Source organism: Alligator mississippiensis, chromosome 2, assembly GCF_030867095.1.
Source record: "Alligator mississippiensis isolate rAllMis1 chromosome 2, rAllMis1, whole genome shotgun sequence".
Taxonomy (NCBI): domain Eukaryota; kingdom Metazoa; phylum Chordata; order Crocodylia; family Alligatoridae; genus Alligator; species Alligator mississippiensis.
This window is the reverse complement of record NC_081825.1, coordinates 172,428,473-172,441,072: the sequence shown is the minus strand read 5'-3', so window position 1 is coordinate 172,441,072 and position 12,600 is coordinate 172,428,473. Positions and strand designations below refer to the sequence as shown.

The window sequence follows — 12,600 nt, the reverse complement described above, 5'->3', positions numbered from 1 at the left end:
TTTCCTGGTGGATGTTTTGTGAATAGAAGTTGCCTCCCTTTCTTTCTGAAGAGTGTAGGACAGGGCTAACATCAGGGCAGAACTTTGCTCTACAATCTAACCCTGAAAAGCAGAATTAAAAAAATAACAAGATGTTCTGGTGATCACTTTAAACTAGTCCTTTTTGCTTTTGAGACCCCCAGTCTTACAGAGCAGTTGCTTTAATCCAGGAGTTGGCAGTTATCCACCTGGCTGTGTTCCCTGCCTGTGGGGGTCCTGGGCCAGTGTCTGTGGAGAGCCAGCCCACCCACTCCATCCAGCACCCCAGGCAGTGGGTGCAGGGCAGACAGTGGCCAAGGCAGTGAGGCTGGGTCTGGTGGCAGGGGAAGCTGGGCAGAGTGAGCTGCTGCTGCTCCGGGGGTTGCTGGGAATCTGAGTCCTGCTGCTGTGCTGCCTCTGCTCCACTGTGTGCCTGGGGGTGGTGGGACTGGCTACGTGTGCCAGTGTCCTCTGTACCTGTGTTGGATGGGGCTGAGGGACCTGCTGCAGACCGGATTGAATCCCTTGGCTGGCTGGATTTTTCCCACCCCATCTCTAATCCATGGAGAAAGGGCCAGGTCCGTGTAGTTCATTAGCTAACTTCTCAGGGCTGTCCTTGGCTGCTAAATGATTCTCTGATGGTGGTTTTTTTTGAGGTCACCTTGTTGCTGCCCTATTTCCTCCTGCCAGGTACGGCTTACCCTTAGTCTAATAGCTGTGTATTCCTAAATGTTGGGTTGTTGGCAGACTGAGCTTCCGTTAATGCTGGAGTCCTGGGCCAGGGGCACTAGTTATCGTCTTGTGCTTAAGAGCCTTAAGTGGCAGTAGATGGAGCCATCCACCCAAGTCCATTTATGAGCTCCCTGTCAGCCTCAGTCTTTCCTCTTTGGATAGTTGGGTGTCTCTTCCCAAATCTGGTAGGGTTATTTAGCAGATAGGTCTGTCTTAGCAGTGATAAGAATGCTCAGTAAGAGGGTGAACACCACTTTAACAGAGCCGCAAGAAAGTAAGGGGCAGCAAAACTTTCACATAACACTTTTGCTAAGAGGGCTTGGGCTTTTGGAGGCGCTTCCATGCAGTTGGGCTTTACAGTTAACTGACTATTGACTTTTGTGAACTTGGGTCAGACTCCTAGTGCAGTTGATCAGGTGTGCTTCCTTGAGTCTGGTCCTCAAAAGTTTTCTTTATCAGGAAGGCTGGAAATGTAGTTCAACAGGTGAGATCAGAGATCTGTCTGACTGCACTGCTGGTTCTGCTCCCTACAGTATCCCTAGATGCCATTCTGAAGTCTGATACTGTTGTTGACCCTGATGAAAGCCCAGGAAGCCAAGCACCAACTAGCCATCAATCCAGTTAGAACAAATTAAACCAGCCTGTGTGTTCCTGAAGAGGATTTTGAATGTATGTGCATACCCACATGCTCGTATTATATGTGGCGGTCTCTCTGCTTTTGCATACGTTGAGCACAACAGTAGAACTGGATTTCAGTGGATGAAGGAAGACTACAGGGCAGAGGCCACCAGATGTTAAAAGAAAATTCAAACAATCTAAAGCAAATTAAAACCTCATCTGGGTTTAGTCTTTGTCTGAAGCCAAGATGGTTACTTGCTTATGTTTAAGGGGGGCCTTGGAGGGATGAAAGAATAGGACCTAGCTGGAGTGTCAGACATCTTAATGGGTGGAGGAGCCTGATCTCAATTTTTTTTTTTTTTAAGGTCACAAATTGACTGGGAGGCCTCTACCCTAGACTTTAATGGCTACTTGTGTGTTGAGATTGAGGTGCCTTGGCAGAGTTGAGATGGAACCCAGGACCAGAACACTGTGGGCAGGATCTGGGAGTGGGGAGAGATGGTGAGGTAGGGTATAGCTTATGGGAGCAAATGCAAGAACTGTTTCTGCCCTGGTATCTGTTCAATGAGTGTTATAAGGAAGATGCATGGAGGGGCATAGAGCCTGGGTGCAGCCTGCTCTCAGGGGCCGGTGCCTTGCTGCAGAGCGTGGGAACAGGGGAGAGGCATCTGGCAGAGAGGCTAGGCTAGTCCTTGCATGCCTCTTCTGACTATCGGTTTCTAAAACATCTTTAGCAGGCTTGCTGGGACTCAGTGCGTCTGAGGTGGGTGGAGGAGGGAGTCTGACTCTTCACTATGGTGCAGGTTTCTCAGGAGAGTGGGGGTCTGTGTTCCTTCCTGTTAAGTCTGAGGCAGCCTGTAAAGGGCTGACTTGGCCAGTTGAGCTAGCAGGAATGCATCTGGATGGCTGTATTAGGGGCTTTATGGACAGCTGTAATGGAGACTGGCAAGCTCTGGAACTGGGGAGCAGGAACAGGGGCTAGTTCAAGCGATTTTTGCAGGAGAGGGGTTGATTTTTCAGTGTATATGCAAAACCAGTGCAAGCGAGCTTCTACTTGGAGTCATTCTTTTCTACCAAGACTGTCCACATCCTTTGGAGATGATGTGGGGGATTGGTGGAAACAATGCTGAAAAGCCATGGAATGGCTCAGAGTCATCTCCCATAATTCCCCAGCAGTGTCAAATCCTGACCCATTCTATATTGCCTGTCCCATCCCTCCTTTCCTTTTTTTTGTCACTATTTTTTTTTCTTTACCCCCTTTCCCTTCCCACTATCTCTACAGCATTCTTCCTTCCTGCTGCTTCACTGGTGGTGGCCGGGCTGCTTCTCCCATGATTCTTTGCATCTAGACGTGGCTGCACTGTGCCTTAGTCAATCAGATCAACTCTTCTTTAACAGGTGTGTATGGAAATTATTTTTTTTACATTTAATGTTTGTGATTTTTTCCCTTTTTTTTTTTTTAATCTTTCTTTCCTGTTTTAACTATTTATAATTCTCTGCAAGAACAGCAGGTGAGGCAAGAGGATGTTCTGCCTTTTGGGATGCGAGATGAAAGACCAGTTGTACAGGTCCAAAGGAGCATTGTGGGTTCAGCAGGTTCAGATTCCAGTCATAAACTTTATGGAGTTGGGATGGGTGCCCAAGGAGGAACTGAAAGTGAATCCCAGGGGCAGTGTAACAGACTGCATTTCCCCTATGGGGGGCCCCTGCTTCATTGGTTCTTCCTATTGGGGAATGATTGCATCTAGGACTGAATGCAATGGGAATGGATAATGTTATCCTAGTCCGAGTGCCCAGGGAATTGTCTGGCTGTATCGCAGAGTACAAAGAATAGTGCAGGAGCCGGTCTGATTGGGTGCCTATTAAAATACTTCCCACCCTAGTTCCTTGAGCAGCTCTGGCTGATGAAGGATCTTGTCACTGCTCTATTTGACTTCCACTTCCCCAGGGTTGTTAAGAGACAGAAGAGGGGAGTTGTATTTGTGGCCTTTCCCATTTGTACTCTGGGAGTCAGTTTTTAAGCAGTGCTGTCTCTGGAGGCTCCCTTTCAGAAAAAGAAGCCTGAAGAGAGAGCTTCCATGTACTACTATCAGGGTCAGGATTGTCCTTTGCTGCTTGGAACTACACTATGCTCTTGCTAGGAGCATTTGCTTCTCTAGCATGAGGATTTACTTTCCCATTAGGGTAGAGAATAGAAACATCAGTAAGTAAGGGTGGCTGTGGGGATTCCGGATAGTCTCCTCAAGCCAAAATGATCTTTTGTCTCCCATCCTTCCTGAAGATCCAGGGTCACACCTTTTGTAGGGAGGTAGCCAGGGCAGGGAATGGGAGAATGAATGGCTCTTTGTGTTGGGAACACTAGCTCTCCAACAACTGCAAGCCCATAAAGATGCAGCTATTACTGTCTGGCTTCTGTAAGCCAGTCAGTTCTCTGATGGAATGGGCTTTCTCTTAGTGACGGTTGTACTTGCCTTGCTGACTGTCTTGTCAAGAGTGTTTGCAGCCTGAAGGAGCTTGAGAGAATGCCTTTATCCTTCAGGTGATCCCTGTAGGGGAAGCTAAAGGGACTCTGTAAGGTTGTACAGGAGATCTTGGGCATACTGGGTGGGGATTGCCTCTCTTGGGATTGTTGCTTCTTCAAGGTGGGGAAGATCGATCCATCGATTCCATCAAAGATCTCATCCCTAGGGGCCCATTTTGAAGCTTGGATCAGGGGGAGCCCCCTTGCAGTGGGGAGGATGCCTCTGCCATGCAGGCCAGCTGCATCAGGCCAGTGGCTCTTATCTCTGGGGTTGTGCTAGGTTGGGGCAGAATTGACATTCTTTCAGTGCTAAAATAATCTGATCTTTCGGAATCTGTCTCCTGACCACTGATATCTTCTCCTTCCTTCCTTCTTTCCTTTCTTCCCCTTCCCTCCTTGGCCCTAACTGTGTGGTGAATTGAGGGGTACTTCCCCTCTTGTTTTTTTCTTCCCCTCTGATTGACACCAGTTTCCCTCACACACACGTACCCTGTGCCCTACGCCCACCCCCTGTGTGGGGTCCTCATCATGGACGACTCAGAAGTGGAGTCGACTGCCAGCATCCTGGCCTCTGTCAAGGAGCAGGAGGCACAGTTTGAGAAGCTGACCCGGGCGCTGGAGGAGGAGCGACGTCATGTCTCAGCACAGCTGGAGCGCGTCCGGGTCTCCCCACATGATGCCAGCCAGACGATGGCCAACGGTACCCTCACCCGTCGGCATCAGGTAAAACCCCCTCAAGAGAGGTGGGCATGCTGGACTTCAGAGCCCTCTTCTCTGCCTCCTTGTGGACAGTAATGGACACTGGAGACTCTCTTGACTCCCAGGAGAGTTGGCCTGTAGTGAAGGGGCACTCCTCACCCCTCCCAGCTTGCTTTACAGAGCAGCTGTTTCCCCAGCTAACTGATACGAGTACCTGTTGAAACTTGTCATTTGCACTGCAGATCTGAAGGATTTTTTTTGTTGTGTAAAAGGCCCCATAGGGCATTTGGTCATAGGAGGACTGGTGTACAGTAAGAGAATGATCAATTAGATAGGAAGGTACTGGTTGATCTCTGTGGTACTGGAGACTCCTAAAGCAGATTGGGTAGGGATGCAACCCTGGACAGAAATGTGTGTATGGGGGAGAAGGAGGGAGGGCAGTTGGGGAGCTCAGAGGACTGAGTCCTCCCTTGTGCATATGTACCTAGAATAGCTTCACTTTGAAATGGTCATAAATACTATCCATTCTCTTTAGGATTATTTTTGGAGCACTTCTGGAGTGCTTTGTAGGGTACTTACAGCTGTCCACTTGACTTTTTTTTTAAGTATTTCAGAGGCATTTTAAGTGCTTTAAATGCTACTTCTGTTCTTGCCCTTGGTGTTCTGGCCTTGTAACCTGGCAGTGACACCTGAATTTCATTGTGTGCACTGCGTTATGGTAGGAAGAGTTCAAAGCCACACATAGGAACATAGATAGCGGTGAGCAGCCCTGCGCAGAAGCTTAGCTAGACCCCAGTCTGACCAGACTTGGCATAGTCTGAGGCACTTTGGCCACATCCTGGTGATATCTGAGCACCTCGGCACTTTTACAGGCATGAAAAGAACATATATAAATCAGAGACAGGGCTGCACCTCTTTATTTTGTAGGTCAAGAACTGAGACCCAGAGTTCCAGAGACATGGGTTTAATTCCCTGCTCTCCTACAATGTCTGATAACTAGGCAGGCTCCTGGAGTCCTGGGTTAGCATTTGAACTGCTGGATAGGTGGCTGGGACAGGGCAAATGCCAAAGGAAGCGGAGGAGAACTAGTTTTATGTTTACACGGTTTTAAATGTATTTTCTGCTAAAGTGACTCTGGTTCTGTTTCCCACTCTGCTTTTTGGCTATCTTAAACTTGAGACCCTTTGTGCCCCCTCAGTGGCCAGATTACAATGGCAGGAGGCATGCTGTTTGCAGGGTGGAGTTTGGCTCTGGCTGTGGATACTAGTTCTACTTGAGAAAATTCTGAGGCGCTGTTTGAGGGTAAGAGTTTTGCAGGGAATATGCGGGAGTAAAGTTTAGCTTCCGAGTCATCGGAAGGAGCGAGAACCCATAGTACAGTGGTCTGCTGCTTGATACTATTCATGGCGTTCCCTCTAATTCTTCTGAGATGCTGAAATTTCTTATGACCTATGGTTCCCACATCAAAGAAAGATGTAAAAATCCTGAGGAATGGATCCATCTTTGGCATGGCTGTTCAGTACATACCTCGAGGGCACTTGCTTCCTTTACGTAAGGGAGTAAGAGTGTAGGGTATGTGGAATCTCCGTGGAATCGATGCCGCCACACTTCTAGGGCCTTGCAACTAGCTCCTGCAACATTTGGGCCTGACTAGGGTGAGAAGGGCATTTGAAACTTGAGTAGCCTTTGCCATGGGGGCATCTGACCTATCTTATTTGGGCAGCAGGATAATGGTGTAACTAGCTTCATGGGCATGCTGTTACAACTTGTGTTTCAGAACGGCCGCTTCCTGGGCGATGCTGACCTGGAGAGGCAGAAATTTCCAGATCTGAAACTTAACGGACCCCAGGTAAAGGAATGATGTGGGAAGGTATTATTTGCTCTTGGATAATAGTAAAATCTGTGTTGAGGGTTCCTGTGGCACTTCCCCTCCAGAAGGGACAGGGACAACCCTAGTGAGGTGGTAGGTGCAAGGTTCTCCCACTTCTGTTCTGCATATTCTTTCTCTTTTTTTTGTGATTGCTTCCCTTCATGATTGCAGATTTTGGCACTGAGGAGACAACCCCTCCATTCAGCAAAAAGCCCTATCTTGGCCCCCTCTGCATAACGTCTCATCCTGTATAGTCATTTCACATTACTTGTAAGGAGTATGGCCTGTGGAGATGAGGGTTGGGTTTTAAAAAGCTTCTAAGCTGAGTGGCTTGCATAGAAGAATGGGTTCCTCCAGGACTCAGGGGCATAAAAATTATAGGTGCTTTCCTTCCTTTCCAGGAGATGGGAACAAATGGTAATAAGTTGCTTGCATGCTTGGGCAGCTTGTGTGGGGAAAGATAGAGCTTTTTCCACTTTCCTGACCTGTATGGCCTGGGTACAAGAGCTAGGTCTCCTCTGGTGTCTGTGGGGGAGGTAGAGTTGTTTCATCTGGGCTGAGTTGATCCAACTTTCCCTCTTGCCATAGGACCACAGCCATCTCTTATACAGCACTATCCCAAGGATGCAGGACCCAGGCCAGATCGTGGAGGAGACTTATACCATGGAAGAGGACCCAGAGGGTGCCATGTCGGTTGTCTCTGTGGAAACATCGGATGATGGGACTACCCGGCGCACAGAGACCACGGTGAGGAATGAGGCAGGATGATATTGAGTGTGTTGGAAGACTCTTGCTTTTTTGGCGATTTGTTTGTTCTCCTAAAAGTGTGTGTGCATGCATGCACATATTGGTGAGGGGAGGGGGCTTGTACTCTAAGCTCTCTTTGTTCTCTGGTGATAGCAACTGAAACTGGGTATGAGGCCAGGAGGCTGAGATTTGGAGCATGGGTGGGCAAAATACAGCCTGGAGGCCAACTGATTGGATCTGGCCTGCAGGTGGGCGTCCATTAGTTGACTGTATTTGGCCCATGGCTCCCCACACGGTGCTTCTCATGGGGCCAAGACCCTCCCGCTCCTGCCTGGGGCAGCCTGCGCTACGTTCCTACCTGCCCTGGTCCTGGCAACTTCCTGGTGCGACTGCTCCCAGTTTGGCTGCAGCTGCCTGGGTACTGCTTGGCTCTCCCAGCCTCCAATGGCTCTTCCTGGCATTGCTGCACTGCTCCAGGTAGTGTGGGGATGTGCGCCGGGCACCACATGTCCGGCCAGGCCAGGAGGGTTGTGGGAAAGCCTCAGCCAGGTGGCTTCTGCCCCAGCATGCAGGGCTCCAGCTCCTGGCTGCCTTCCACCCACTCCACCTGTCTGCAGATGGCTGTTCACTGCTCTGGGTGGAGGGAGTGGGTGGAAAGCAGCCAGGAGCTGGAGCCCTGCATGTTGGGGCAGGAACTGCGTGGCTGCAGCTTCCCCAGTAGCTGGGTGTGTGGTGCCCAGCACATGTCCCCACACCTTCCCTGTGTAACCTGCTGCCTGGAGTCACGCAGTAGAGGCAGGAGGAGTTGCCACTGGAGGTGGGGAGAGCCATGCAGTAGTTGGGCAGCTGCAGCACACCTTCCCAACAGGGCTGCTGCATGTTGGGTGGGGCCAGGGTTGGAGTGGTGCTGTTGGACTGGTGCAGGCAGGAGCATGGCATAGGCTGCCTTGGGTGGCAGTGGTTAGGGCTTGGCCCCATCTGGCTCAGCCCCATCCACAGGCTGGATGAGGGGCAGGTGGGGGTGGACTGCACTGCATTGTCCAGGTGAGCTCTGCACGCCACCCCTGCCCCCTACCACCTCTGCCCAGCTCCTGGGACCATGCAGGCAACCTGCCACATGTGCACATCCCCCTCTAATGCAGTTGCCCCTGTATGTACTACTCAAACAAAAAGCAGAACAAATTTGCAGATTTGGAAGACAAGTTCACAGATGACACCAAGCTGAGAGGTGTAGTAGATGTGCTGGAGGGTAGGGTTAGCATTCAGAGTGACCTAGACAAATTGGAGGATTAGGCCAGAAGAAATCTCATGAGGTTCAACAAGCACAAGTGCAAAGTCCTGCACTTAACAGTGCATCAGATTCTTCCCTGGAACAGGCTTGGGGCTAACTGGCTAGGTGTCAGCTTTATAGAAAAGGATGTGGGGGTTACAGTGGACAATAAGCTGCATATGAGTCAGCAGTGTGCCCTTGTTTCTAAGAAGGCTAATGACATACTGGGCTATTAGTTGGATTGTTGCCCGCAGACTGAGGGAAGTGATTATTTCACTATATTCTGTACTGGTGAGGCCACACCTGGAGTACTGTGTCCAGTTGCGCCTGCCCCCCCGATGAGTTAAGTTTGGGAGAGTCCAGCAGAGGGTAGTGAAAATGGTTTGGGAGCTGGGGCACATGACTTCTGAGGAGAGGCTGAGGGAACTGGGTCTGCAGAAGAGAAGACTGGGGGGAGGGGGGTTGATAGTAACCTTTTAACTACCTGAAGGGTAGTTCCAAAGAGGATAGAGTGTTCTCTGGGGTGACGGATGACAGAACAAGGAGCAATGGTCTCAAGTTACAGCAGGGGAAGTTTAGGTTGGATATTAGGAAAGACTTGCCCACCCCTGGATTGGAGGAAATGTTGAGGGAGCCTGGGACTAGGATGGCAGGGGGTGCATAGTTTGGGGATGATGAGGATCAGCAGGATGCTATCATAATTTGAGAACATTGTGTTGACCATGTCTCCAGGTAAAGAAAGTAGTGAAGACTGTGACCACAAGGACAGTACAGCAGGTTCCTGTTGGGCCAGATGGGTTACCTCTGGAGGGTTCTCCTGTTACCAATAACTACGTCCAGACAATGGACAGGAACTTCCGTAAAAATGGCAGCAGTGGACCTGGCAGCTACATAAGCCAGGCTGGCACTGTCACACTTCCTCGCAACTACCACTACCCAGATGGCTACAGCCGCCCTTATGATGATGGCTACCCTGGCAGTGATCACAACTATGGCAGTCTGTCCCGTGTGACTCGAATTGATGAACGTTACCGTCCCTCCATGGATGGTTACCGGGCCCCTAGCCGGCAGGAAGTCTATGGTCCCCAACCACAGGTGCGAGTAGGGGGGAGCAACATGGACCTGAACCGCTTCCATGCAGAGCCTTATGGGCTAGAAGATGACCAGCGCAGTGTTGGCTATGATGACATGGATTATGGTCTGATGTCAGATTATGGCACAGCTAGACGGGCAGGGACACCCTCGGATCCCCGACGACGACTCAGGTATCTGTCACACTTGGCATGCTTGAAACGGGTCTTCTGGTTATCCTTCTATCCCTGCCTTTGGTGCCCAATGGTGGCTGATTCAAAGGGTGATGTGTGTGTTGGGGTGGCTCTTCTGCACCTGCTGAGACATGCCTGACTCTAATTATAGCTGTGAGTATTTTAATTGGTAGTAAAATTATACATTAATTGAACTTGCCTTCCTGCAGTAGCACAGGAGAGCTCAGTGGGTTTTTCATTCTAAACATTACCCTCCCATTGCTTGCCTCTGTACCCTTATGTTCAGTCCTCTTAAAGAAAGGACTGTTGCATGCTCTGAGTCTCGGGGCCCCTTGGTTGTTCTCTTTGGTACTAACTGTCTGATAGTTCCTCCAAACTGGTAGGAGAAACCAAACAACAACTGCGCACCAGAATGAACGCACACCGGAAATCTATCAAAGACAGAAATACCCAATTACCGGTGGGGGCACATTTCTCACAGGAGGGCCACTCTCTCTCCAATCTCTCAGTCCTGATCCTCAAGGGAAACTTACACAACACTTCCCAGAGACGAGCCTATGAGCTCCATTTCATCAACCTCCTGGATACTAGAGATCATGGACTAAACATAGACATTGGATTTTTGATACATTATAATCTTCCTGGCAACTGACACCCCAGCCCAGGCCCTGGCTTCTTTACTTTTCATTCCATCCAGGAAGAGCACACACCAACTGCTGAAACTTCCTTAGCCTGACGAAGGGTTTTTGAACTCGAAAGCTTGCTTAATAACTATTCTCCAACTATTTGGGTTGGTCTAATAAAAGATATCAAATTCACCCAAGGAACCTTGTCTGTCCAAACTGGTAGGGCACTCTACTTTTGTAACAGCCAGCCCATTGGGTGGAACAAAGTATTTATGGCAAAGTTTACATTATGACTCATCCTACTTTATAACGACACCATAACTGCTGTTCTTTTTGTGGTTATGCAAAGACACGGGCCTCATCTTGAAGTGGCATTGTCTTCAACTTTCAACTGCCACTGAACTGGAGATGCAGGATGTGCCTGTAGAAATAGACTTTCAGGGGAGGCTTAGGCTGAATGAGGATTGGTCACTAGGTAGGTGTATCCCACAAACTACCAGAGGGATACAGCCCCTTGAAGTACTTTGTAGCAGGATGGGAAGCTGTCAAACCTGTTTAAAGACAGCAGGGCTTTTTAACTTGGGTGGTTCAGTCATTTCTCTAGTTGATTATCAGAGTGATTACTTGATGGGAGGAGCAGCCTACCAGATACTGGAAAAATATGTAGTGGTGCGTCTTTCATGACTTGAGACTTAGTGTCCCAGGTAAACTGCTAAAATAGTGTTACACTACCTAAGAACAAACTAAGCTGCTATTTTGAGGAAGGGGATTTAAGATCTTTGTCCTTTCTTGCTTAACAGTTTAACTAAATGTAGAATTTCACGGAGTTGAGACCTGCATAGTTTTTGGCTTGGCCTGTTAAAGGGAATGAATTGTGAATTCAAAGTGGAACCGTGGCAACACAGAGGGCTCAAACATGCAGTGTGTGTGTGTGTGTGTGAGCCAGTCCAGGCTGGGAAGGTGTCTCTCTCCTTGATTTTTAACCTAGCCTGAGATCCTTGGGGCCCCAGCATCTTAGAAGAACTCTTAGCTGAACAACAGTGGTCCTCTGTGTGTGCATGGTGTGTCTGTCTTCCTCCTCTTCTTCCCCCCAGTGAGTTATGGATGGTTCACAGACTTGGGCTTAGTGGCAAGATGAAGCAAAGTATAAGGATGCTGCAGCTCCTCAAAGGTTCCGTCTCTGCCGGCTTTATGCTTATGCTGAACAGCCAGGAGAACAGAGTGCTGGTGGGGTACACTGGGAGAGAAGGGTCAAGCAGTCCCCCACCCCAGTCTCTCAGGCTCTGTTGGTGTGATCTTATCAAGTGTCATTCTGTTAATCACTTTTTAAGCCTGCAGATGATGTTCAGTGGCAGTCTGTGATCACTGAAATGACAAACTGTCTGTAGAATTTGCACGGCTGCACTTCCCTTGTACTCTAGTTCACAGTCCCATGAGTGTGCTTTGGTCTATGTACAGACTGATAAGCATCACAGAAATATGTGGAATCCAAGCATTGTTGGAGTTGGCTTATCACCACTTTCTCAATTTCCATCCTGTCTTTAACCTCCTATTTTTAGGGGCTAACTGGCACGATTAATATCCCCTGAGACATTTGTGTTGAGCAATGGCCTAACTTATTTGTGTGTTTGGCAGTTTGCCTTCCTTCAAAGTTTGTTAAGAATCTCCCTACTATCTCCACTGGCTGTAATCAGTATGAAGGACATAGATCCATTTGACACGTGTTATAGCAACTTACTAAGCATTCACAAAACTTCAAGTGCAACAAAATGAGACATAATCACTGTAAACTTTTTTTTTCTTGTTTCAGTGGAAGTACTTAGGCTGTCTTGAGTCTGACTAATAGACCTGATATGAAACAAGTTGAGCTTTCCTTGTAGCAAAAGTAATTTGAAAGTGGTATTATCCAGAATGCTTAAGACTCAGTTGATCTGGAGTCTGTAAATTCTATTGATGGAGTCTCTTGCCAAAAGTTATGTAGCATGCCTTGCTATTTAGATCAGATCTTGTGGTGCTAGCATGTTGGCCATCTACATTGTTGCTGCTTGTGTGTGCGCGCCTATAACATGTAAGGCTAAAGTAGTATTGAGGCCCCATGGTCACTGGTTGCAGATCACAGGATTGACATGCATCTTGAGTCACTCTTATTTTATTAAAGCCATAAAATCAACCTTGGCTCCAGCAGAATAGCTTTCAGATCTCTGACTAGCCGCTCCAACAAGAACGCATAGGTG

General features: G+C 48.7%; 1 protein-coding gene across 12 annotated transcripts in view; it reads left to right on the top strand.

Moving 5' to 3' along the window:
- The window catches only part of CTNND1 (catenin delta 1), a 48,999-nt gene that overhangs the window by 20,261 nt on the left and 16,138 nt on the right, over window positions 1-12,600 (top strand). For 8 of the 12 annotated variants that reach the window (XM_059722430.1, XM_014597163.3, XM_014597164.3 and 5 more), the window contains 5 exons: window positions 2,651-2,766; window positions 4,359-4,612; window positions 6,366-6,437; window positions 7,047-7,205; window positions 9,208-9,740. In XM_059722430.1, coding sequence (XP_059578413.1) covers window positions 4,418-4,612; window positions 6,366-6,437; window positions 7,047-7,205; window positions 9,208-9,740 — 959 coding nt within the window. In that variant the 5' untranslated portion in view covers window positions 2,651-2,766; window positions 4,359-4,417. Of the gene's footprint in view, window positions 1-1,283; window positions 1,420-2,650; window positions 2,767-4,358; window positions 4,613-6,365; window positions 6,438-7,046; window positions 7,206-9,207; window positions 9,741-12,600 lie in introns of all 12 variants that reach the window. The other 4 variants (XM_014597165.3, XM_019485820.2, XM_014597158.3 and 1 more) reach the window with 3 other exon arrangements.